Source organism: Lynx canadensis, chromosome C1 (genome assembly GCF_007474595.2).
Source record: "Lynx canadensis isolate LIC74 chromosome C1, mLynCan4.pri.v2, whole genome shotgun sequence".
Lineage (NCBI taxonomy): Eukaryota > Metazoa > Chordata > Mammalia > Carnivora > Felidae > Lynx > Lynx canadensis.
This window is the reverse complement of record NC_044310.1, coordinates 94,757,211-94,780,482: the sequence shown is the minus strand read 5'-3', so window position 1 is coordinate 94,780,482 and position 23,272 is coordinate 94,757,211. Positions and strand designations below refer to the sequence as shown.

Sequence of the window (23,272 nt, the reverse complement as noted above, 5' to 3'; positions counted from 1 at the left end):
ATTATTTAATGGCTCATTTCATCCAGCAAGACCGGGTGCACACCAGTTTTCACGACAGGGAGACAAAACCCAAAACTTTGTAAACGTACGGCTCTGCTACTAAAAATGGGGAAGCTTCAAGAAAAAAGCAAGAGCAATTAATGTGATACTTCATGTCCAAGTGGGTGGCCCTGGGACAATGCTTACTCCTCCTCTTGGAGCCACGTAAAAAGCACTGGCTCTCGACTGGAAAGCTGAGGTGGCTTCTAGCTTCACAGGTCTGTAGAATTGTTTGCTATCAGCCCCGAGTTTGGGAACGGGTGACAGCTAGAGAGACCTCCCTGAGGTGCTCCCCACAGCCAACGACAGAAGGGCCTCGGCTGCCCTCCCGGGGCTGGCCACTCTGCTGTGCTGTGGTCTCTGCACAAGACTCGTCCCCAAACCGTCTTTCTCCTCGGTTTGTTTGCTCCCAAACTGGGCCCGCTCTTCCACTGCCTTCTCAAAATCCAGCTGTCAATGGATGCTAAGGTGGCTCAGGTGAAGCGTTCGACTTCGTGGTTTGTGCGTTCGAGCCCGGAATCAGGCTCTATACGCTGACAGCGTGGAGCCTGCTTCAGATCCTCTGTCTCCCTTGCTCTCTGCCCCTCCCTCTCTCTCTTTCTTAAAAATAAACACTGATTTTTAAAAATCCAGCTCTCAGGAGCCACTGCTCCATCTCAGAATGCACACGCTCTCGATTAGGTCACCTGACTTTCCCTTGCTAGTTTCTCTGCCATTCTACCTGCTCTGGGTGGGCCAGCTTGGCGTGCAGGCAAGATGCCAGGAATCGGAAGTTGGAAGACTTGGATTTAAATGTTGCTCTGCCGCTTACTAGATGCGAGACATTGGCCAAATTGATTTCTTTGAATGTTAATTTTCCTACCTCAGTTTCTTAAAAATATTACCTAATGTATTTTTTAAAGCTTATTTAAGAGAGAGAAAGAGAGCGAGGGAGGGGCAGAGAGAGGGAGAGAGAGACAATCCCAAGCAGGTTCTGCAATGTCAGTGCAGAGCCCGATGCAGGGCTCAAGCTCATGAAACGTGAGATCATGACCTGAGCCAAAACCAAGGGTCAGATGCTTAACTGACTGAGCCCCCCAGGCACCCCTTACCTAATGTTTTTTTAAAAGAGATTTGTGGAGGCTGCTTGCCTCCCATTCTTGCTTCCTTTGCGGCAGACTGAGCTCCATTAGGGTAACACTCCTCAATGATACCCCAACAGAGAAGAAGTGACCTATCTGATGTGAGTCTATGGGTGGGACGCTGGGTGTACCCGCTCTGCCCTTCCTCTTCTTTTTTTCTTTTAATTTTTTAAGTTTATTTATTCTTGAGAGATAGAGAGAGACAAAGAAGGAGCGGGGGTGGTGGGGGGGAGAGAGGGGAAACACAGAATCCAAAGCAGGCTCCAGGCTCTGAGCTGTCAGCACAGAGCCTGACACGGGGCTCAAACCCACAAACCGCGAGATCATGACCTGAGCCGAAGCCGGACGCTTAACTGACCTAGCCACCCAGGCGCCCCTTCCTCTTCCTTTTTTAACCAGCAAGGGAAAGTCTGGGTGCAGCTTTCAAAGAGCACATGATCTCTTCTGCAACTCCTGGGGGCAGCTGAGCCACTGGTTGGGATGTGGGGAGGGGAGGGGACTTGCCCAATTCTCTGACGACACACTTTCTCTGTGTTCTCCAGTGCTACGTTTGTAATAAAGATAGTACTTTGTTCTTTCTCTGCTGAGTCCTCTTGTTTCTCGGTTCAGAATTCAGGTGGGGACGGGAGCACTGGGTATCAGGTCCCCTGAAGATCCTCATCAAGGTAAATGAAGAACTTCAAAAGTCACAGAAAGGATCGGGCACCTGGGTGGCTCAGTTGGTTAAGCGTCCGACTTCGGCTCAGGGCATGATCTCGAGGTTCAAAGGTTTAAGCCCCACATCGGGCTCTGCTGACAGCTCAGAGCCTGGAGCCTGCTTCGGCTTCTGTGTCTCCCTCTCTCTGTCCCTCCCCCGCTCATGCTCTGTCTGTCTCTCTCTCTCTCTCAAAAATAAATAAAAACATTTAAAAAAAAAAAGTTATCGAAAGGCTTTTAAGGGACGATACCTCCTCCCACCCTTACCCCTCGGTCTCTCAGTTATCAAGCTCCCAGGAGAGCAATCACTAAGACCAGTTCATGGTGTTTTCTTTCAGAGACTAAATGTGCACAAATACAGGTGCACACCCGTGCAGGCACACATGTGCATACACACACACACACACACACACACACACGTTCTCTACTGGACATGAATAGAGTGTATTCAGAATTCTGTTCTGCAGCTGGCACTTTTCATCTAACATAACTTGGAAATCCTTCTTTTCTTCGAACATAGAGTGGCTTCCTTCTTTTTAATGGCTACGTTGTACTCCATTAGCCAGTCCCCTCTTCAACAGACACTGAGGGTTTTCTCCATCTCTCACTGTTTCAGATCATTGATGATAATGGAAAAACGGGCAAACTCTGGAGCCAGCCTCCGTAGGTGTGAGCCCCAGCACCCCTACTTACTTAGCAGTGTGAACTCGGGCAAGTTACTGAGCCTCTCAGAGCCTCCCTTTCTGTTCTAAAACAGGAACAGTAAAACTGTCACCTCCTAGTGTTTCGTGAGGCTTCCATGAACACGTGCCAAACACTTAGAATACACTTCAAGTATAACAAGCCTTGCTAAGTGTTAGGTGATCTTATGAACTGCGATTTCAACTACATAGGCGACTTTCCATAGGATGTGTTCGCAGCAATAGATTTTTTTTTTAATATAAAATTTGTTGTCAAATTAGTTTCCATACAACACCCGGTGCTCATCCCAACAGGTGCCCTGCTCAATGCCCATCACCCGCTTCACAGCAGCAGATTTTAAAACGTCACCAGCTCTTGCCAAATTGCCTCCGTAGCAATTGCATGTGTGCCTTGGGTCTCCACAGTCCTGCCCAAGCTGTTTGTTAGCAAACTTTCTGAAGGTCGCCAACCTCACTGACAGAAAAGATCTAATTGTAGTTTTAACTACTGTTTCTCTCATTACGAGTAAACTTGAGTACCTCTTCATATGTTTAAACAAGCCACTTACATTTCCTTTTCTGTGACCAATAGACCTATCCTTGGTCTTCTATTTTCTACTGAGTTGCTGATTTCTTCCCTGTTGACTTAATATATTAGGAGCCCTAATATATTCCGGAGCTCTTAATATATCAAGAAAATTAGCCTTTTGGCTATAAGGTGCTTTGCAAATATTTTCCAAGCTTGGCATTTTGAATAGTATTTTGTAAGCCCAGTTAATCAGTCTTTTCTGGTTTATTGGCTCCAGGTCATACATTTGAGGCATGCACCACTATGTTTTAAAAATTCTCCTATATATTCTTCTGGTACTTTAAAATTTTTTATTTATTAATTTAATTTCTTAAAATGTTTATTTATTTTGAGAGAGAGAGCGTGCGCCTGTGTGTGAGCAGGGGAGGAGCAGAGAGAGGGAGAGAGAGAATCCCAAGCAGCCTCCACACGGTTAGCACGGAGCCCAATGTAGGGCTCAAGCCCACGAACCATGAGATCATGTCCTGAGCTGAAATCAAGAGTCGGACCCTCAACCGACGAGGCCACCTAGGCGTCCCTCTTCTAATACTTTTATAATGTTTTTACAGTTAAATTTTTGATGTATCTTGAATTTATTATGATTTAAGAAGGGAGGTGTAGATTCTGGTCTTACTTTCATCCATATGGCTACCTACCTGTCTAAACACCGTTTATGAATTAACCAATTTCCCCCAAATGATTGGATACGCTATCTTCGTCATACTCTAAATTTCTTCATGGATTTTGATCTTTTTTTAGTCTTTTTACTCTATCCCATTTGTTTATTCATGAACCAGGAACATGTTTTAGTCCGTCATGCTTGATAAAATAATACTTTTAGTTAGCTGTGAGGACTAGCCTTCCCAGATTACTTTTATTTGCTTCTTTGTATAGATTTTCCTGGATTTACTTTCTTGTTTATTATCTATACAGGAAGCTCACTGAGTGAAAAATAACCTTATTGGTATTTTTACTGGGATTATATATGGGATTATCCATTAGGATTTGGGGGAGTTAACATTTAATCCTTAGTTCCATGTAATATTGCTTGGCATATCTTTTATGCTATAGCAAGAAGATGATTTGAATAGCACTTTACACAACAGGGACCTTGTATTTATGTAAAACTCTCGAACGTATGAAGTACCTAAGTAGATGCCATCTCACTTATTCTCACACTAAGAGGTAAGTATTATTCTGTTTTCAAGATGAAGCAGTTGAAGCTTTAAAAAGTTTAACAACACACTTGGGACACTTGGGCGGCTCAGTCCGTTAAGCATCCGACATGGGCTCAGGTCATGATCTCAGGGTTCATGAGTTCGAGCCCCAGGTCGGGCTCTGTGCCAATAGCTCGGAGCTTGGAACCTGCTTCGGATTCTGTGTCTCCCTCTCTCTCTGCCCCTCCCCTGCTCACGCTCTGTCTCTCTCTCTTTCAAAAATAAACATTTTAAAAAATAAAAAAAAAAAAAAAGTTTCACACACTTACCCAAAAGAATGCAGCTAGTTGGTGCAGAGCTTGAGACCTGTGCCCCAATCAATCCTGAACTTGATCTAGAGTCCCGTCACCTCTGTTAGGCTTCTGGCTGTGCATGAGCTCTGCGTCTTTGGAGGTGACGGGGACAGACAAATGCATGATGCAGGAGGGGCCGGCTTTGCAGGGGGTTTGCTTTTATTTGTAATTCTTGCTAACTTGCCCAGTTGGTTGACTTCTCCCAAACTGATCAGTGGCCCTGAGTGAACATTCTTTGTGCCCTGAGCTCTGTACTACCACACTCGTTGAAAGGGGACAAGCGAGGCAGTCTCAGCCCTTGAGGGGCTATCAGACTGTCCGTTCAAGTGGCCGGGCCAGCAATCTTTTCTCAGGCCAAGGGAAAGATGGGCCCTTGGTCTTCAAACATGCTGGCTAACATGGCCAGATCACACCCCAACAACTCCAACTGTAGTCTGGTCAGGCTGTGGTCCCAAATTTGTCCAAAGGGAAAGTGATATATAAAGACGGAGCTGAGATAAGAGGGACTGGCGTCAAGCCTCACTGGAAAGGTCGGGTGAGTTTGTCACTTTGATCTGAGAGTAGACAACTGGATCCAAGCCTGCAGAATGTTTCTCAGTCAGGTGATGATTCTTTTCTGCGATTTGGAAAGTCATGCTAGCATAGGTGAGTGCTTCCTCTGGGGATGAAAGCTGCAGAGGAAGGAGGAGGAGGCAGAGGAGTGAGTGAGTTGGTTTCGGAGGAAGGTGTCTCTTTAGAAGCCATTTGGAAGCTGTGGTCACAGAGGACCAAAGAGATCAGAAGAACCCTTCCAAGATGCACTTGCCCAGGGTCCCGGAAACAACATGGTCATCTTACCTTGGCCGGAGGATCTTGGCCAGAGTGAGGATCGAAGGGAGGATCCAGGGCGCAGGGACTAGAGTGACCTGCCTCAGGTGCCAGGAAAGAGAGGGACAAGTCTCAGCAATGGGGTCTGGAAGAATGGGAAGGCTTTCCCTGCAGGCTGGGGTGAAGGCTGGGTGTTGGAGGTGGGAAGCGTGGAGGGTGGGAGGGCAGGTGGAGAAGTCTGGGGATTCAGGTCCTCAGTCTGCAGACAGGGTGAGCTCCCTGGGTTCTACTCCCCCTCAGAGCAACGTCTGTTCTCAATGGCTGGGCAGTGAGAGCCGTGCCGTCTCTCAGAGACCACTTACGTTTCCTGTAGCTCTTTATGACGAAGAAGATAAGGGCCAACAGCAGCAGCGTGAGCAGGACCCCGGCAAAAAAGGCCAAGAGCAAATACTGTATGCTGTTTTGGCAAAGAAAGGGACGAGACGGACCGCTGGACTTTCTGAAGGCCTTTGCCAGAGGCCAGGAGGTCCTCTTTCCCACCCGTGCATAAATCCCTGCTATAGCTGCCATGTTGGTTAGGTGACTTTCACTCTTACCCACTGCTTTTCAGCTTTTTGTTTTTGGGTTCCAGAACTATTTGAGGCCTCAGTGGAAACTGTGGGCTCTCTTCCCTCCCTAAAATCTTCATAGGTACCCCCCCCCCCCCAGAGCAGATTTCATCTATCCGCCGAGGGGATTCATGGATCTCTTGAGGGATCTCCCCTCCCTGGGCAACCTGGGGTTAAGAACCACACTCTGAAAATAAAAACACGAGTTCAGTTCTTCAGCTGTTTCTGCTCCCTTTTCCCCAGACCGCCCTCCTAAGTTCCTCCTAAGTCACGCTCCTAAGCTGGCAACGCAAAATCCGGGCCTTGGGGTACCAGACGAAATGGGTGGAGCACTTACTTGGTGCGCTCCCAGAAGGAGAACGGAGGTGTTGGGGCTACTGTGTTGGTGCTTTGTTTGTCTGTGAGAGAACAGAAAGGGGATTAGTGTCCCTGTCCCGTCTCATGAATGTCCCCAGGCGCCCCTCCCTATCCAAGCAACCCGTGGAGATAAATGCTGGGGGTGCTACACTCTGCAATAGGGGAGGGGTGACTGAGTGGCTTAAGTGTCCAACTTTTGGTTTCAGCTCAGGTCACGATCTCACAGTTCAGGAGTTCAAGCCCCGCGTCCGGCTGAGTGCAGAGCCTGCTTGGGATTCTGTGTCTCCCTATCTCTCTGCCCCTCCCCTGCTGATGTTCTCTCCCTGTCTCTCAAAAATAAATAAACATTAAAAAAAAAAAAAAAAAGAAGAGAACAGTGTTTCCTAGATCCTCGATCCTTTCATGTGAAAATTAGAGTTGGAACTTAAAAAACAATCAGCTAGGCGCACCTGGGTGGCTCAGTTGGTTAAGCCTCCGACTTCTGGTCATGACTCACAGTTTGTGAGCTCGAGCCCCGCGTCAGGCTCTGTGCTGACAGCTCGGAGCCTGGAGCCTGCTTCAGATTCTGTCTCCCTCTCTCTCTGCCCCTCTGCCACTCATGCTGTCTCTCTTTCTCTCTCTCAAAAATAAACATTAAAAAAACAAAAAACCCCATCAGCTAAACCAATGAAAGAGAAGCCTAGCGTTTTTGCAGTCCCATGTGTCCCTTTGACAAACAAACAAACAAACCTCTCCTGTGGCCCCTCAAAGATTTAATAGGACCCCTAGGAGATATGCTCCCTGGGACTTAAGCCAACAATCTCAAGGCCAGGGAGTAGAGAACCAAAAGCAAAACCCAGAACTAGCATTTCCCAATGTTTTAGGGAACTTGGCCTTGTAAACTGCTACCTATTATAGTTTGTTCCTTTGTTTGCAGGGCAGCTTTTCACAGTGACTAGCCAAAGGCAGTGACAGGGCAGGGTGTTAATGCCTGCACCATAAATAGGGGACCAGGAAGGGAAGGGAAGTGTATTGCCATAAACTACCCAGCCCGTCTGGTACCGAGCACAGAGACATGCTTTACTCAAATTGGGAGGACCAGATTGTTCTCTCTGGTTCCCCTTTTCTCTCTTCCTGTCATTAGATTCTGCGTCAAGGTAAAATTGATGGTGGTGATGCCAGTCCAGATTAACTTAGCAGTGGGGCAGGTAACGGTTCCTGCCCTGGACTTACTGTTGTTGCATTCAGGTTTGGAATGACCTCCTCCCATGCCGTCTTCCCCTGAAAATAAAAAAGGTTCCTCTTAGAAAGCCTGGAAAGGAAAGGCAACAAAGGGGCAAACTCTGAGAGTGTGATTTGAATATCAGAGCGGTAGCAATGAGAGAGAGGCAAGTCAGGGTGAGTGTTCTGGTGAGGCTAGGGGTCACAGACTTCATATGGTATGGTTACCACACCTCAGCAACTAGTCCTCAGCTTTGCACGTCCGGAATTAATCTTAGCGGGGCGCCAAGAATAGGTTGATTGGTCCAGAACCGACTCACAAGCAAGTAACTCACAGGAGACTGATGTAGACACTGAAACGACATAAGGAACGTGTTGTGTCACCAGTGTGTTCTATCAGAACATATAAAAAAGTCAGTTAAAACCAGTTTTTCTTGGTAAACATGGAATCGAACTAAGTATGGGAGAAGATGAAAGCATGACTTTAAGACTGAACGTCATATAGGTCTGATGTATTTGCCTCACTCCTCCCTGGCGGTGCTGGGTAAGCTTGGACCCATTTTTTCTTCAAGGTCCTTCCTCTAGGCTGTATCAGAGCTTTTATTCTGTCCACATATTGTCTTTCCAAGTATGTCAGTGTCCTTATCTAGGCTATGGTTCTGCTTGTTATGTGAAACTTTCTGTATTTTCTCTTTTATTTATTTGTACTAAAAAGATAAAGTACCTAAAGGCAGCAGAGTAAAATAACCCCAAATCCCACTATCAATTATTAATATTTTAGTGTATTCTTTTTAGTTATATTTCCATGCATTTTCCTAAAATCTGGTTGAGCCTTCTTCATGTCTCCTTTTTTGTTATTTTTACTAAGTTTTTTTTTAATCATAAACATCCCTCCCATGCCACTCAAAACTCTCCATAAGCATTTTTAGTGGTGATAGGCCTTTCTGCTACAGCTATGTACTATAGTGTGCTTAGCCAGTTTCTTCGCTGATAAAAATGGTTTCCACTTTTATTTATATAAAATAATAAAACAGGGGCGCCTGGGTGGCTCGGTCGGTTAAGCGTCCGACTTCGGCTCAGGTCATGATCTCACGGTCCGTGAGTTCGAGCCCCACGTCGGGCTCTGTGCTGACAGCTCAGAGCCTGGAGCCTGTTTCAGATTCTGTGTCTCCCTCTCTCTCTGCCCCTCCCCTCCCCTGTTCATGCTCTGTCTCTCTTTGTCTCGAAAATAAATAAACGTTAAAAAAAAATTAAAAAAAAATAATAAAATAAAATAATAAAACAATTTTAGAAGACCACAGTTCTACTTCATATTGAGGCATGCCCTGACAAGAATTTTTGGCTCTCCTTATACCTGCTGTACTTTAAGGTCATGTATTTAGACAACAAATGTCATCAATTATTTGTGTTTAATTGTTCAGCTTTCAAAAGTGAATGAATTTCCAAGTCCTTGAACACGGGGAGGGGCGGGAGAAGGATACCTCATCGCCATGTACCAGTTACAACCGCAACAGCAACATTAAGTGCCTTACAGTTGGCCAAATAATGTAACCTAGGGTAATAAGAAAAGTGCCAACAGGAAAATTTGGTGAGAATTCTGAGCCACGAGATACAGGAAGCCCACCATTACAGCAGAATCACCGGTGATAACAATTTTTCTAGCATTTGTTGCTCCTTTTCTAATTTAAAAGTCAACAGTGCTCTTTGTAGAGCACCATAAAATATTTAGTACAGGGTATTTTCGAAATATCGAAATATGTGTCTGCCCTAAAAAGACTCTGATCCCCTAGGAATTTATACTGAACCTTACCACTGGGGAGACGAGAGGGAGTGGTTCCGGATCCGTAGGATTCTGTAAAATCTTAATCTTCACTTGAATGGCTCTCAATTTACCACCATCACAAAGAAATGTCACCGTTGCCACCTTTAAAATATTTTGGGCCACCCCACCCTGCAAGACAAAACCCTCACACACAGTGCTGCAGGGAAATAACTACTTACAGATCCAGGCCAAGAAAAGCAGGAAACACATTTCCATTTGAAAACAACACTCCAAACAAACATTTGACAGAGCACAAATTAAAATAGAAACAGCGTATCTACTTTCCCACATTTCCCCCCACCCCGGGGAAGAATCTTACTGATTGCCACAAAATCGACCAGCTAACTGCAGCTACTCAAAATACAACCCTCCCCCCACCAAATAAAATTAAACAGAAAAAAAAAAAAAGGATAGCAACCACTAAAAATTAGATGACATTTTCTTTTGGTGAATGATTATTTCATCTAGATTAAAAGCATGGGGGTAAAGGCATTACCTTCTAAGAAAAAGTCCGGTCACAAGACGCCAATCGTGTAAGACTGAACTTTTCACTTGCTTCCGTGACTTAGTACTACTTTTCAGAAATGACGAAACGATTACTGCTATTGCCGCCATCAGGCTGTATGTCGCAAAGATCTTATCTGAACCTGAGGGCAGACTTCCTCTTTGAGGCCAACACTATATATATATATATATATATATATATATATATATATATATACACTTTTAATTGTTTTCTATAAAAGCATATATTTTTGAATTCCATAAACAGCTTCTTTCGTATCTTTTGACACACGAACACCAGAATGTAGGGGGTTAAGACAAGTTTATTTCTAATGAAGTGTCTCTTATGTATTTAACCACCATGCTAGATAAGGTGGAGGTCACAGCAGGATGATATTATCACGGACACCAAGCATCTTAAAATCTCGTTTGTTCTAACCAGAAAGATGAGGTCGATAAGGAGAAACGGAGAGCACTATCAAGGGTGAAGGGCCGGCTGGCTGGGCACACATGAAATGTGTTGACAGTTATGGCGATCCCTTCAAAGGGAAGACGAATCATTTATTTCTTTTTAAAGTTCATTTTTTTATTTTGAGAGAGAGAGAGCACAAGCGGGGAGAGGCAGAGAGAGAGGGAGAGAGAAAGGATCCCAAGCAGGCTCTGCACTGTCAGCGCGGAGCCAGATGCCGGGGCTGGAACTCACAAATCGTGAGACCATGACCTGAGTGGAAACCAAGAGTCAGATGCTTAACCGACTGAGCCATCCAGGCACCCCACGAATTATTTCTTTATAAACATGTATTCATAACATAATGTTAATAAAGTACCCTGCCTCTTTTTTTTTTTTAATAATGTTTATTTTTGAGAGAGAGCACAAGTGGGGGAGGGGCAGAGACAGAGAGAGAGGCACAGATTCTGGAACAGGCTCCAGGCTCTGAGCTGTCAGCACAGAGCCCGACGTGGGGCTTGAACCTATGAACCGAGAGATCATGACCTAAGCCAAAGTCGGATGCTCAACCAACTGAGCCACCTAGGCACCCCTAAAGTACTCTCTGCCTCTTAAAAGGGGTAGTAAAAAGTAGAGGGAAGATGAATTTAGAAAAATAAACATAGGGATCTAGAAATATTATCCAAAATGGAATTTATGAAAGATGTACTATTATTAATTCACAGATATTTAAGAAATTTGGAGCATGGCAATTTCTAAGAACACCATCGAGGTCCTGGTCACTCTTGTGTTTTATGTTTGACATTATAAGAAAACAACACCTTGAGAGTGAAATCTGATATTTAAAGGGTTCAAGAAGTGTGAAAAAAGAAAATAGCCCCTGAAATTATTATTTTTAGGTATTTTTTTTTTTTTTTTTTTTTTTTTTTACAAAAGAATGTTCTCAATTTTGGAGTTTATGGAAAATAAAGCAAGAATTCTCATGCTTATGAGGCTAAAGCAATCAAAGAGAGGGCTCAGTGGATTATCCTCTTAGTATAACTCAAAGAAACTATTGAAATAGAGGAAAAACACCTTTTTAAAAAATTTTTTTTAATGCTCATTAAAAAAAATTTTTTTTTACATTTATTTATTTTTGAGAAACAGAGTGAGACAAAGCGTGAGAAGGGGAGGGGAAGAGAGAGAAGCAGACACAGAATCTGAAGCAGGCTTCAGGCTCTGAGCGAGCGGTCAGCACAGAGCCTGATGTGGGGCTCGAACCACAAACTGTGAGATCATGACCTGAGCTGAAGTCGGTCGCTCAACCGACTGAGCCACCCAGTTGCCCCTTAATGTTCATTTTAGAGAGAGAGACAGACAGAACGCAAGTGGGGGTGAGGCAGAGAGAGAGACACACACAAAATCTAAAGCAGGCTCTAGGCTCTGAGCTGTCAGCATGGAGCCCGACGCGGGGCTCAAACTCACAAACCATGAGACCATGACCTGAGCCAGAGTCAGACGCCCAACCAACTGAGCCACCCAGGTGCCCCAAAAAACACCTTTAACTTGGAATTACTATCTCTGGATTGTTAATCAAGAAATGCACACTATTTTTTTTTTTGGTATAGTATTTGAAAACAATAAACATTTGATAGTTTGGAAAAATATATAAAATATTAATACATATAATCACTAACAAAAAAATAGTGAACTGGGTGCAGTGGATATTTCAGAGAACAGGGCAGAAAATCTCGTGAGGCCTACCTTCTAACTGAGAAGAGAGATGGTAAGAAAACAACAGACTGATTACAGATTGTGTTGAGGGCCATGAAGGAAAGAAGCCGAGTACCATGCTAGAGAGTAAATGATGGGAGAATGTCATTAGATGAAATGGATGACCGGGGATGGTCTGTCCAAAGAGCAAGCACTGAGGACAAGAGGACGGGAAAGATGGTTCCAGGCAGAGGGCAGAGCAACTTGTGGGCCTGGAGAAAGGAAGAGCTGGTGGAACGGGCAGAGCTGGTGAAATCAGGCCGGGCTTTGCACAGGTACGCCTGGAGCTGGGGCTCTGGGGCCTAGATGGGGTTTGATGGAGGGGGCAGAAACGAACCGGAACCGTGTATAAAGAGTGCCCCAGGCCTGGGACTGGTTGCTGGAATTCAGGGGATGTGTTTCCGGGATATCAGCAAGGTTCCAAAGTGGGGCATTTGGAAGGAGGGGGAAGTAGGAAATAGTTCCACAGATCTGAGCCAGACTGTGGGGGTCCAAGCAAAATACATATTTTAAGTAATAATAAGGAACCACTATAGGTTTTTGACTTGGGATATAATACGATAAACATGGTCTTTAAGGAAGATTGTGCCACCTCACCTAGGATAAATTATGGGTAGAGAAAGAGACAAGGAAATCAGCTAGGGGAATATGGCAATATTTTAGGTATTTAATAGGCACATGAGCATTGGGGATGGGGAGGAACCCGCCTTCCAGGTGTAAGGAGACTGGAAGCTGTAAAAGTTGGGACCTGGATACAGGGAATGAAATGAGTGATTATGTCAAGGTTTTGAATCTCGGTGGCTGAGAGAATTCATTTTTTTCATTCGCTCCAAAATCATTTTTTGAACATTTACTGTGTGCCATGTACTTACATCCTGAGGACATAACGGTGAGCCCAAAACAGCCTTTTCATGTCTCCGTAGAACTTTCAGGCTAGTAAAAGAGGCCTATACCACACAAGGAAATGATAAATTGCAATAATTCCATGCGCTGTGAAGGTGCAGGATCCCCACTGTATATGCCTATGATATATACAGGGAACCAGGGAAGGCTTCCTGGAGGAAAAGCAAGCCAAAATTCTAAGTGTGAGTTGGGGTTCCACTAGGCCAAGATGAGACAGAGGATCAGAGAGAACAGAATGTTAAAATTCAAAAGCCCTGTGCCAGAAAGGAGGGTAGGAAGTTCAAAAAGGAAAAACAAGACTCCTATGACAATAGCCTAAAGCAAGGAAGCCTGTGACTCTGGGGTTGGGGGGTGGGGTGTGGAGCATGGTGGTGGGGAGGGGGGGATTTGAAGAGGCAGGAAGGGGTGGGTTCCCTCAGAGCTTTTGTTTTTATTGTAAGATAATTGGGTTGATCTACACTAGAGGTATATAAGCAAGGGTGACACGATCAGACTTGCGTTCTCAATCACTCAACCTGGGGGAGAGGAGCAAACTAGAAGACAGTGGATTAGGTATGAAAGGACAGGCTGTAAGGTTACTGCAGTGACCCAGCGGAGGGATGGATAATAGTAACTCGGGCTAGGGCAGTAGCAGTAGAGAGATGGAGAGGCGTAAGTGAATTTGAGAGATATCCAGGAGGGTGGTGGCAAAAACAAGGAAGGGCAAAGTCAGACTGTGAGCAAAGTTGTTACCAAAGTTGTTACCAAAGGGCTGCCAGAGGAAGAAGAGCCAGAAAGGGAAACAGCAGTAGCTCAAGACTTAAAGTAACGAATTTCTTTCTTTCTTTATTTATTTACTTACTTATTTATTTATGAGAGTCAATGGGGGAGGGGCAGAGAGAGAGGGAGTCAGAGGATCCGAGGCAGGCTCCACACCCCGTCAGCCTGAGCCGAAGTCGGATGCTGAGCCACCCAGGCGCCCTGAGACTTAGAGTGATGATTTAATTAATTAATCAGACATTGACCGAGCGCCTACTATGGCCCAAATGCACTGCCAAGTTCTGGAGTCGACAGTAAAATGAAACATGGTAGATGCTATGCTGGCATCTGCACAGGATGGAATGGGACCCAAGAGAGAAAAGGCCCAGCCTACAAAATAAGGAAGAAAAGTGAGTGTCACCAGAAGCATCATAGAGGAGATGATGTATGAGCTGCGTCTGGAAAGATGAATCACATTTTCTAGGCAGGCAGAGGAAGGAAGCGTATTCCAGGTAGGGGGACTGCACGAGCAAAGACATGCTTTGTCACGCTGGTTATGGTCCAGGAAATGCAAGTGTTTTACGTGGCTGGTGCAGTGGGGAATGAGGCTCAGGTGTGGATGGGGAACAGAAGAGGACAGGCTGGAGACGAAGGGCAAGACCAGGTGATGGAGGACCTACACAAACCTTACCTTACAGGAAATGGAGACACTGCTGAAGAGGTATCACATGGTCACATTTAGGTGTAGGCAACAGAGCGCTGGAGGGACTGATTGGGATCCAGGAAGTGGGCGCAAGTCCTCTGCCACTGCAGAGCTCTGGCCAGAGGAAATGAGCATGGGGAGGAAGAGATAGGGCAGACAGACGGGATTATTTATCATTATCAGTTGTGAGAGGAAGGCACGGGAGAGGAGCTCAGGGTAACTCCCAGATTTCTGCCCTGTATCCCTGATTAATAGTGCAAATATAGAAGAAAGGGGTGTGGGAGTGGGGGAATAACGCATCACTCTCGGACACGTTGACTTTAGGGTGGCCGTGGAACATGAGGTAGTTGGATGCACAGGTCTAGGGCTCGTGAAAGAGATCTAGATTTGTGTGGACAGTACTAGTTCTCACCCACAACCGGTTCTCCTCTCCTGGCCCAGAGCCTCACCTGTAGTTGGATGGTGCCATGTGACTAGTTCTGGCCAACATCCCATGAATGAAAGTGATGTATTCTCTTCTAGTTGAAGCATTTACTTGCTTAAGTAAGACCTCCTCTGACCCCTTCTCCTGCAGGGTGATCGTGGAGATTTTGTGGTGAGAAGGTAAGGCTGAAAGCTCTAAAGCTGGATCACTATGTCATCATATGGAGGGCAGTTTCTCTGGAGGGTCGCTTGGACCTGCGGTAGATTCTTTAGGAGCAAAAAAATAAGCTTTTCCATATTGACGCCATGGAAATTTTGGGATACGGACTTCATGCTGTATTACAAAGCTGTAATCATCAAGACAGTATGGTCCTGGCACAAGAACAGACACTCAGGTCAACGGAACAGAATAGAGAACCCAGAAATGCACCCACAAACGTATGGCCAACTAATCTTCGACAAAACAGGAAAGAATATCCAATGGAATAAAGACAGTCTCTTCAGCAAGTGGTGCTGGGAAAACTGGACAGCAACATGCAGAAGAATGAACCTGGTCCACTTTCTTACATCATACACAAAAATAAGCTCAAAATGGATGGAAGACCTAAATGTAAGACAGGAAGCCATCAAAATCCTTGAGGAGAAAGCAGGAAAAAACCTCTTCGACCTTGGCCACAGCAACTTACTCAACACGTCTCCGAAGGCAAGGGCAACAAAAGAAAAATGAACTATTGGGACCTCATCAAAATAAAAAACTTCTGCACAGTGAAGGAAACAATCAGCAAAACTAAAAGGCAACTGACGGAATGGGAGAAGATATTTGCGAATGACATATCAGATAAAGGGTTAGTATCCAAAATCTATAAAGAATTTATCAAACTCAACACCCAAAAACCAAATAATCCAGTGAAGAAATGGGCAAAAGACATGGAGATTTTGGGATAGTTATTATCTCACATGTGCTATTAGAAGCCAGGGAGGGAAGGAAGGAAGGAAGGAAGGAAGGAAGGAAGGAAGGCAGGCAGGCAGGCAGGCAAGCAGAAAAACTGTGGCCAACAGTGCCAGATGCTGCTGAGAGGGAGGTGCAGTAACATGAGGGCTGGAAAGAGTGGATTGGATTAGGAAATTAAGAGAGCATGATCTCTTCTGTGAACGTAGCTTAGGGTTGGCAGTGGCAGGAAATAAGACTTCAGTGGGTTGCACAGTTGAACAGAAATCCCAGGACATAGAGCAGATTGGATCTTTAAAGAGATCCTCTTGTTAAAGAACACCAATAAGTGCTGCATAAAACATTTTAAACACCATCATTTAAAAATGCATGGCTGAACTAGATGTTGGAAATCCTCAAAGGTAGAAAGGAAGCCCGCTGGGTGAGAGCTGGAGCTGGTGTTTGCTTGGGGAATAGCTGGTAATCTTTGTTGAGCCAGAGCTAGGGTTGAAATGCCATGTGCATAAGATCTGGAAACCAACTCTAAAGCCTGCACAAAGGTGGGAATTTGCATCGGACCCTCTGAAAGGGGACCCACAGTGGGTAAATGAGGAAAAGTCATGCCATAGATGGAAATGGTAGGGATCCTTGTACCAGCTTTCAACAGCAGCATAACAAATGGTCACACATTTAGAGGCTTAAGAGAGTGCACATTTATTATCTCACAGGATCTGTGGGTTACAGGCTTGGGTACAGCTTAACAGGGTTCTCTGCTTCAGGCTGTCACCAGGGTGCAGTTCAAGTATTGGCTGGGGTCTTGGTTTCATCAGAGGCTTGGCTGGGGGGAAGATCCACTTTGAAATTCGTTTCCTTTTGGCTGTAAGACCGAGGGGGCCCCAGCTTGTCACTGGCTCTCTGTTGGAGTCCGCCCTCGGGTCCTAGAAGCTGTCTGCAGTTCTTTGCGTTGGCCCTGTTCATAGGTAGTGCAAAACACAATCTCCTGCTTCTTTAAGGCCAGCAGGAGAGTCTTACTAGGCTGCTGGGATGGTCTTACACAGCGTAATGTAGCAGTGGGACTGACTTCTCATCACCTTTGGCCCCATATAGTAACCCAATCAAGGGAGGGGCACCCCACCATCTTTGCTATATTATATTGATTAGATCCAAGGCACAGATTCCATCTGCACTCAGGGGAAGGGATTTCACCCAGGGTAACACCAGGGGGCGGACACTGTGCCGCAGTGTAGAATCCTGCCTACAACGCTGGCTTATTCCAATCTTGGCTCTGGGCAAGAGGAGGGCAAAGAGAAAAACAAAACAAAACTTCTTTGAGGATCCTCTAACTGCAAACCCAACTTCAGCAAGTTTTGGGCCAGATTTTGCACTCTGCGGTTCTATATCTTCTATCATTCATTTTACAATACTTTTTAATTTCCTTTCTGATTTCTTTGATGCATGGATTATTTAGAAAGGTGTTTCTTAATTTCAAAATATATGTAGATCTCCTTATCTTTTTGTTAACAACTTGTAAGCATAATTTTTCTGTGGTTAGCAAAAATACTGGGCACGATTTCAATCCTTTAAAATCTGTTGAGACATGCATCATGCATATTATATGGTCAAGTCTTACATACTATTTCGTATGTACTTGAGAAAAATTGTACAGCCTGTGGTTATTGGGAGTGGTGTTCTGTACCTCTATTAAGTCTGGTTTGTGTTTGTGTTTGTTCAGACTCTATATCCTAACTGCTTCCTAATTCTTTAGTTACTGATGTAATTATGAATCTCTATATATGAATGTATATATATATACTTTTTTTTGAGAGAGAGAGAGAGAGCATGCACACGAGTAGAGGGGCAGAGGCAGAGGGAGGGAGAAAATCTCAAGCAGTCTTCATGCCCAGCGAGGAGCCTGACAAAGGCTCAGTCTTGCCACTGTCTTGCTCAGTCTTGCTCAGTCATGACTTGAGAGCCTAAATCAAGAGCGGGATGCAAACCATTGAGCCACTAGGGCACCCCCGAATTTGTCTATTTCTACATAAAAATATTTTAATCTCCAAAGGTTTTATATTTATAATATTCATTTAGGTTTACTCACATATCTAACAGCTATGTTTTTCTTCCTTTTCCCTTGTGTTTCTGGCATGTTCTATGGGATCATTTTCCTTGTCTTAAGAAGAATAGCTTTTAGTCTTTTAATGAAGTGCTACTTACTGGTTGCTAACTCATTTTTAGTTCTCTTGAAATCTTTCTCTTCATTCTTAAAAGAAGATATTTTTGCTGCTACAGAATTCTAGTTAGGTACCTTCCCCCCACACACTGATCATTTCCTTTCACGATCTTCTGGCCGTAAGCTCTTTAAATATTCCTTCTGCCTTGTTTTCTCTCATTTTCTTTTGGGACTCCAACTGCATATTTAGACCTTATTGTATCTTCTCTTCTACTCTCCCTTTTGTGTTTTTCATCTTTTTGTCTCTCTTCTTCATTCTGGATGTTCTCTTTTAAGTTATTCCAGTTCATAATTGCTCCTTTCTAATCTGCTATACAAAATGGCCAATTGAGCTAATTTCTGTATATTTTTTCAGTTCTAGAATTTATATGTTTCAAAACTTGTTTAAGAGAGTGTCTCGTTCTCTGTCCACATTTTTTTTTAAGTAGGCTCCACACCCAACATGGGACTTGAACTCACAACCCTGAGATCAAGAGTCAGATGCTCTACTGACTGAGCCAGCCAAGCACCCCTCTGTCAACATTTTCGGACTTTTATCTCCTTCACTACAATAAGCATAATTAGCTTATGGCTTGTTTAGTCCTGGCTTACGGTATCTTACCTTCTAATTATCTGATTACCTCTTCCTCTAAAATTGGGTTTGAAAAATCATTTGCAGAAGAAAGAGAAGACTAGGATCATGTTTTCTTCCTCCAAACGAGGTTTCGTGGGTTTTCTTCGCCAGAGACCTGGGGGCATCGGCAATCTGGGATCACCTTAATCCGAGTTTAGGGCTGAGTTCACTGAGTGGGTCCACTCACAGCAAGGCATTGTCAAGTGTAAGGACTGGTGTTTTCTGGCTTCACCTGTGCTCTGAGCACGGCTGACTGTGTGCACAGTATGTGGTGATGGTGGGCACTGGTGATGTTTACTTGCGTTTCATCCTCGATGGGTCCTGGGCTCCGTCTTTCATTCCTCAAGCTACCAGAGGCCGGTGAAGCCACCAGAAGCATAGCGTAGTCTCTTGGCTATCTTCAGATTGGCAAATGCTCCCAGGGCAGAAGTGGTCCCGAGGGCTACACTCACCTCTCTGAATTTCCACCATCTCTCAGTTCTTGGCCTGACGATTTCTCATTATCTTGTGGTGCTTTCGTACCCCTAAGATAGGTTTTATGTTTCGCTCAGATGTTAAAAATTTCTTCAGTCAGACAGTTGGTCTGAATTACCTTGTCTACCACTAGTGGAAGCCAAAGTTTCAAGATTTTGCAGTTTAATTGTATTTGAATCCCAACAACAAAGCTCCAGGAGTCCACATCTTAATTGTACTTCGTGCTTCAACAGCAAACAGAAAATTTAAGCAAGGTACATTTTATAATAATAAAGGACAGAAAGCATTTAAAATAAGTGTTATAAAAGAGGTATAGGACCTTAACAGAGAAGATCAAAAAAAATTTAAGGGAAAACACAAGACCTAATATATAGAAAAACAATCCTTAATTTAATTACTTCCTTTAGTGTCATTTATCTTGTTCCTCTATCTCCTTCATTTCCTGGAACTGGAATTTATATCTTAAGCCTTGATAGATTCAAGTTAAATATTTTTAGCTAGATTAACATCGCAGGTGACATTGTCTAGTTTGTATTTAGTCCCATTAGGAAACATTTCTGGTTATCTCACCATGCATGTTGCTAAGAATAACCACTGAATTAGGGTGACTGACTTGACTGGAATGGTCTTCAGATTATTATTAGTTATCGTTGATAATAAATTTTCTTACGGTCATTATCACATTTATAACAAAAGTAAAGGATCTAACAACAGTTCCCTTTTCTCACTGACATTGTAACCTATTTCTTTTGCTAACACAAAAATACTTCAAGTTCAACTGGACTTTTTCGTATCACGTATTTAAAAAATAATCACCCTACTCTAACTTGCAGACTGCACAGCCAATCACCACGCGGCCAGTTTGCAAGTACTAAACCACATCTACCACATAGAAATAAACGTCTGGTAATCTGAAGGTGGAGATCTGGAGCTGTAGTCTGTGGAGTTTTACCTCCAGGAACCCTGTTCAGCTTATCACCTCCTCTCTTTCCTGGCTGGCTTCACTTTGGGCCGTGACACCACACTCCTGGGGCACAGGTAAATAAATTCCTCCATCCGTGGCCTCTTGCCCAAGAGAAGCAGCATGTGCTCCTATAACTGGCTATGGCTAAGGTCTAGGTTGGCAGAGCACTGTCTTGGCAATGTTTCAGTGTTGCTGAGTGCAGGATGTCACTCATCCGGCTCTCTGGTTCTGGGGACTATGGGGCATGCTTTCAGACTCTGCTCAGATCAGGTGGCCCTGTGAGAAACCCAGATGCTGTTCTCAGCCTGAAATCATTGGCCTGAGGCCTCTAACAGCCCGGCTGCTCCACGTATTAAGGAGAGCAGTATCTCCTGGCGTATTTGCCATTCGTGGTAACCTCTCTGGGAAGCTCTAAGTTTGTGCCAACGCTGCAAACTGGAAAGGTTTAGACGTCTGAGGAACAGCAAAGACAGGGCAGCCAAAGCAGAATGAACAAGGAGTGGTAGATGAGGTCCGAGAGGCTGCTGGGGACCAGATCATACAGTATCTTGTGAATAATGGTGAGGACTAGATTCTATTTAAGTGTGATGGGGCGTTACAGTTTTATGCAGGGGAGCGATGGCTTTAGACTTACATTTGATAAAGCTCACTTTGGCTACGGAGGCTTGTTAAGAGGTGCAAGTGTGGCAACAGAGAATTGTAGTAGCCCGAAGTGTAGTAGCCGAAGCGGCAGCTTGGATTAAGCAGTGGGAGGAGTGGCCAGATCTGAGAGAAGTTTGAGAGTAGCGGTAACAAGACTTGCTGATGGATTGGATAGGGAAAGTGAGTGGAACTTAAGATTGACTCCCAGTTTTTGGCCTGAGCAGCTTGGGTGAATGGTAGTGCCATTATCTGAGGAAAGGGCAGGCTGTGGGCAGACTGAGAGATCTATTTTGACTTCAGTTTGAGATGCCTTTAAGTTGTTCATTGGGCATGTAGACAATATGAGGGAGGGTGAGTAGCGTTCTGGAAATTATTCCATGAAGGTCCATTTCCTCACTGCCTTTCAGTCCTTTACCACCGCTGTGATCTTCTGTCCCCACCATTCAACCAAAACTACTCTAGACAAGGCCACCAGAGACTTCCAAGTGATGAACTCTGATGGGCGTGAAGTCCTCTTAATCTCCCTGAAAGAGTGGCTCTTCTGACACAGAACTCGCACTGATTTTATTCTATTGTCTCCTGGTTTTCCTCCAGTAAGTGGCTATTCTTTCTTTGGCAGAATCCTCCTTATCTACCATTTCTCAAACACCGATGTTCTTTCATGGCTCTACACTGAGACTTATTCTTCCCTGAATCACAGTTTATCCTGTATTCCAAATCAGTGAGAATATCTCCCTTTCACTTCTCTTTCAAGCAAGAAAGCTGTGATTCACGTTTTTCCCTTCTTCCATATTCTCTACACTCAATCCCACTGTTACCTTTAGTGTTTCTCAATTCCTTTCCGTCCACACTGCCAAGGCCTTAAAAGTCTTCAATGTCTTTTCACTAGAACGTTCCAGCAGCCGAACTAGCTTTGCCTCTCCAAACTGTCCTCTACTGTTGATAGTGACTTTCTGAAATGAAAGTTAGCATTCCTCTGCTTAAAACCTTTCACTGGCTTCCCTCTCCTCGGAACAAATCCAACTTCTAAGCACAGCATTAAGAACTCTAATATAACTCCTATTCATAGTTCATTCAAGTTCTTCAGTCTTAAGAATGCTGCTCTGTACATTAGCTTCTCTACAATCATGAATGCTGCTCCTTCCTTCTGGACTTGAATCCCTCACTCTTCTGGCCAACTTCCTCTTTCAAATGCCAGCTCAGCCTTTCTTTTCTGACTTGTCACCTTTTCTGCTGTCTCCATGTTTTTTTGTTTTTAATTTTTAAAAAATGTTTGTTTTTGAGACAGAGAGACAGAGCATGAATGGGGGAGGGTCAGAGAGAGGGAGACACAGAATCTGAAGCAGGCTCCAGTCTCTGAACTGTCAGCACAGAGCCCGACATGAGGCCTGCACCCATGAGATGTGAGATCATGACCTGAGCTGAAGTCGGATGCTTAACTGACTGAGCCACCCAGGCGCCCCATGCTGTCTCCATGTTTATTGGAGGTTCATTGAACTTCCTGGGATTAGAGTTTTTGCTTTCTTTATTCAGGGTAACATTTATTAACAGGATAGTTATTGTGGTGGTTCTTAATGTGTCGAGTGGGTTAGGCTGAACTACTTACAGAATTCTCTTCCCTGAATGTTTTGCTTAGAGTGAGCCTTTGATTCTTGAGCAATTTCAGAGGGCAGGTGTGAAGCAGCAACTGTCCAGTGGCTCGTACATTTGCTGATCTGTGGCTCAGCAGCTGCAGCTGGGCCTTCCCCACCTTTCCCGCATCACCCTTCAGCTTTTCTAACCTTTGGACAAGGTATGTGTGAAAAAGGACCCGGGCTTTTGAGGAAATCATACCATCAAAGTCAGAGGTAATAAAACGGACAAGGGTTTCAGTCTGTGCTTGCGATTTCTACTTGTTCCGTGTCTCCCACTTTACATCCACCTTGCCTTCTTTACTGCCCGCTCTGTGGACTTCAAGCTCCTGCATCAGAAACCAAGGTAAAAAAAGACTTTCAGAGACCAGCTTAACCAGCTCCCACAACAGCACTCAAATTCCTTACAAACATATATCCTAGTTCTGCTTCTCTGAACGCTGATAGTTATATACAAGAAAAACGATGAGGCTAGTGAGACTATCTAAAATGGTACTTGTCATTATACTCTCAAAGTACCTGTGCTAAAGGCTCTATTGTTCATATATTCTTACCTGCCTTTCCAAAGATTTTTTAAACTTTTTGATAGGGGATTTTCTCTCTGTATTATCAGTACAGGATGGTGCTTAGCACCAACTAGGTTCTTATAAATCCTTTGCTAAATGAATAATTTGAAACACCTCTGTGACCCTAGCAAAATCTCTTTAAGTAACAATAAGGGTATCAATCTAATTTATACAGTAAGTGAATATATTATCCATCAATAAATACTGACTGATATCTATTGTTTCATAAATTAAAATCCTAAGAAGTCAATGAAAATAGCAATTATCCATATGGTACATATTTTCAAATATTTCCTATTATGTAAGCTGTCCTGTGTACAAGGACATCCTTATACAAGTATGGGA

The 23,272-nt window shown here is 44.2% G+C and overlaps 1 protein-coding gene across 2 annotated transcripts; it reads right to left on the bottom strand.

The window, feature by feature from the left end:
* Positions 1-4,749: 4,749 nt before the first annotated feature.
* Positions 4,750-9,983, bottom strand: CC1H1orf162 (chromosome C1 C1orf162 homolog). 2 transcript variants are annotated; one of them, XM_030326245.1, is made up of 8 exons: positions 9,905-9,983; positions 9,397-9,537; positions 7,820-7,939; positions 7,599-7,677; positions 6,367-6,427; positions 5,784-5,878; positions 5,452-5,519; positions 4,750-5,285 (listed from the first exon to the last, which is right to left on the bottom strand). In XM_030326245.1, exons 4-8 carry the CDS (start codon positions 7,633-7,635, stop codon positions 5,127-5,129), a joined length of 420 nt encoding a protein of 139 aa, XP_030182105.1. In that variant the 5' UTR covers positions 7,636-7,677; positions 7,820-7,939; positions 9,397-9,537; positions 9,905-9,983; the 3' UTR covers positions 4,750-5,126. The 2 variants fall into 2 exon arrangements, with proteins under 2 accessions (XP_030182105.1, XP_030182104.1); XM_030326244.1 differs by having other exon boundaries at positions 7,599-7,646; positions 9,905-9,982.
* Positions 9,984-23,272: the final 13,289 nt, after the last annotated feature.

What these genes read in the sequence shown, in the direction of transcription:
- CC1H1orf162 (XM_030326245.1), bottom strand. Translation starts at nt 7,635, where the DNA reads ATGGGAGGAGGTCATTCCAAACCTGAATGCAACAACA. An exon ending in TCCTTCTGGGAGCGCACCAA is followed by an intron (nt 5,879 to 6,366) that starts GTAAGTGCTCCA and finishes TTGCCAAAACAG; the next exon opens with CATACAGTATTTGCTCTTGG. An exon ending in GCCAAGATCCTCCGGCCAAG is followed by an intron (nt 5,286 to 5,451) that starts GTAAGATGACCA and finishes CTTCCTCTGCAG; the next exon opens with CTTTCATCCCCAGAGGAAGC.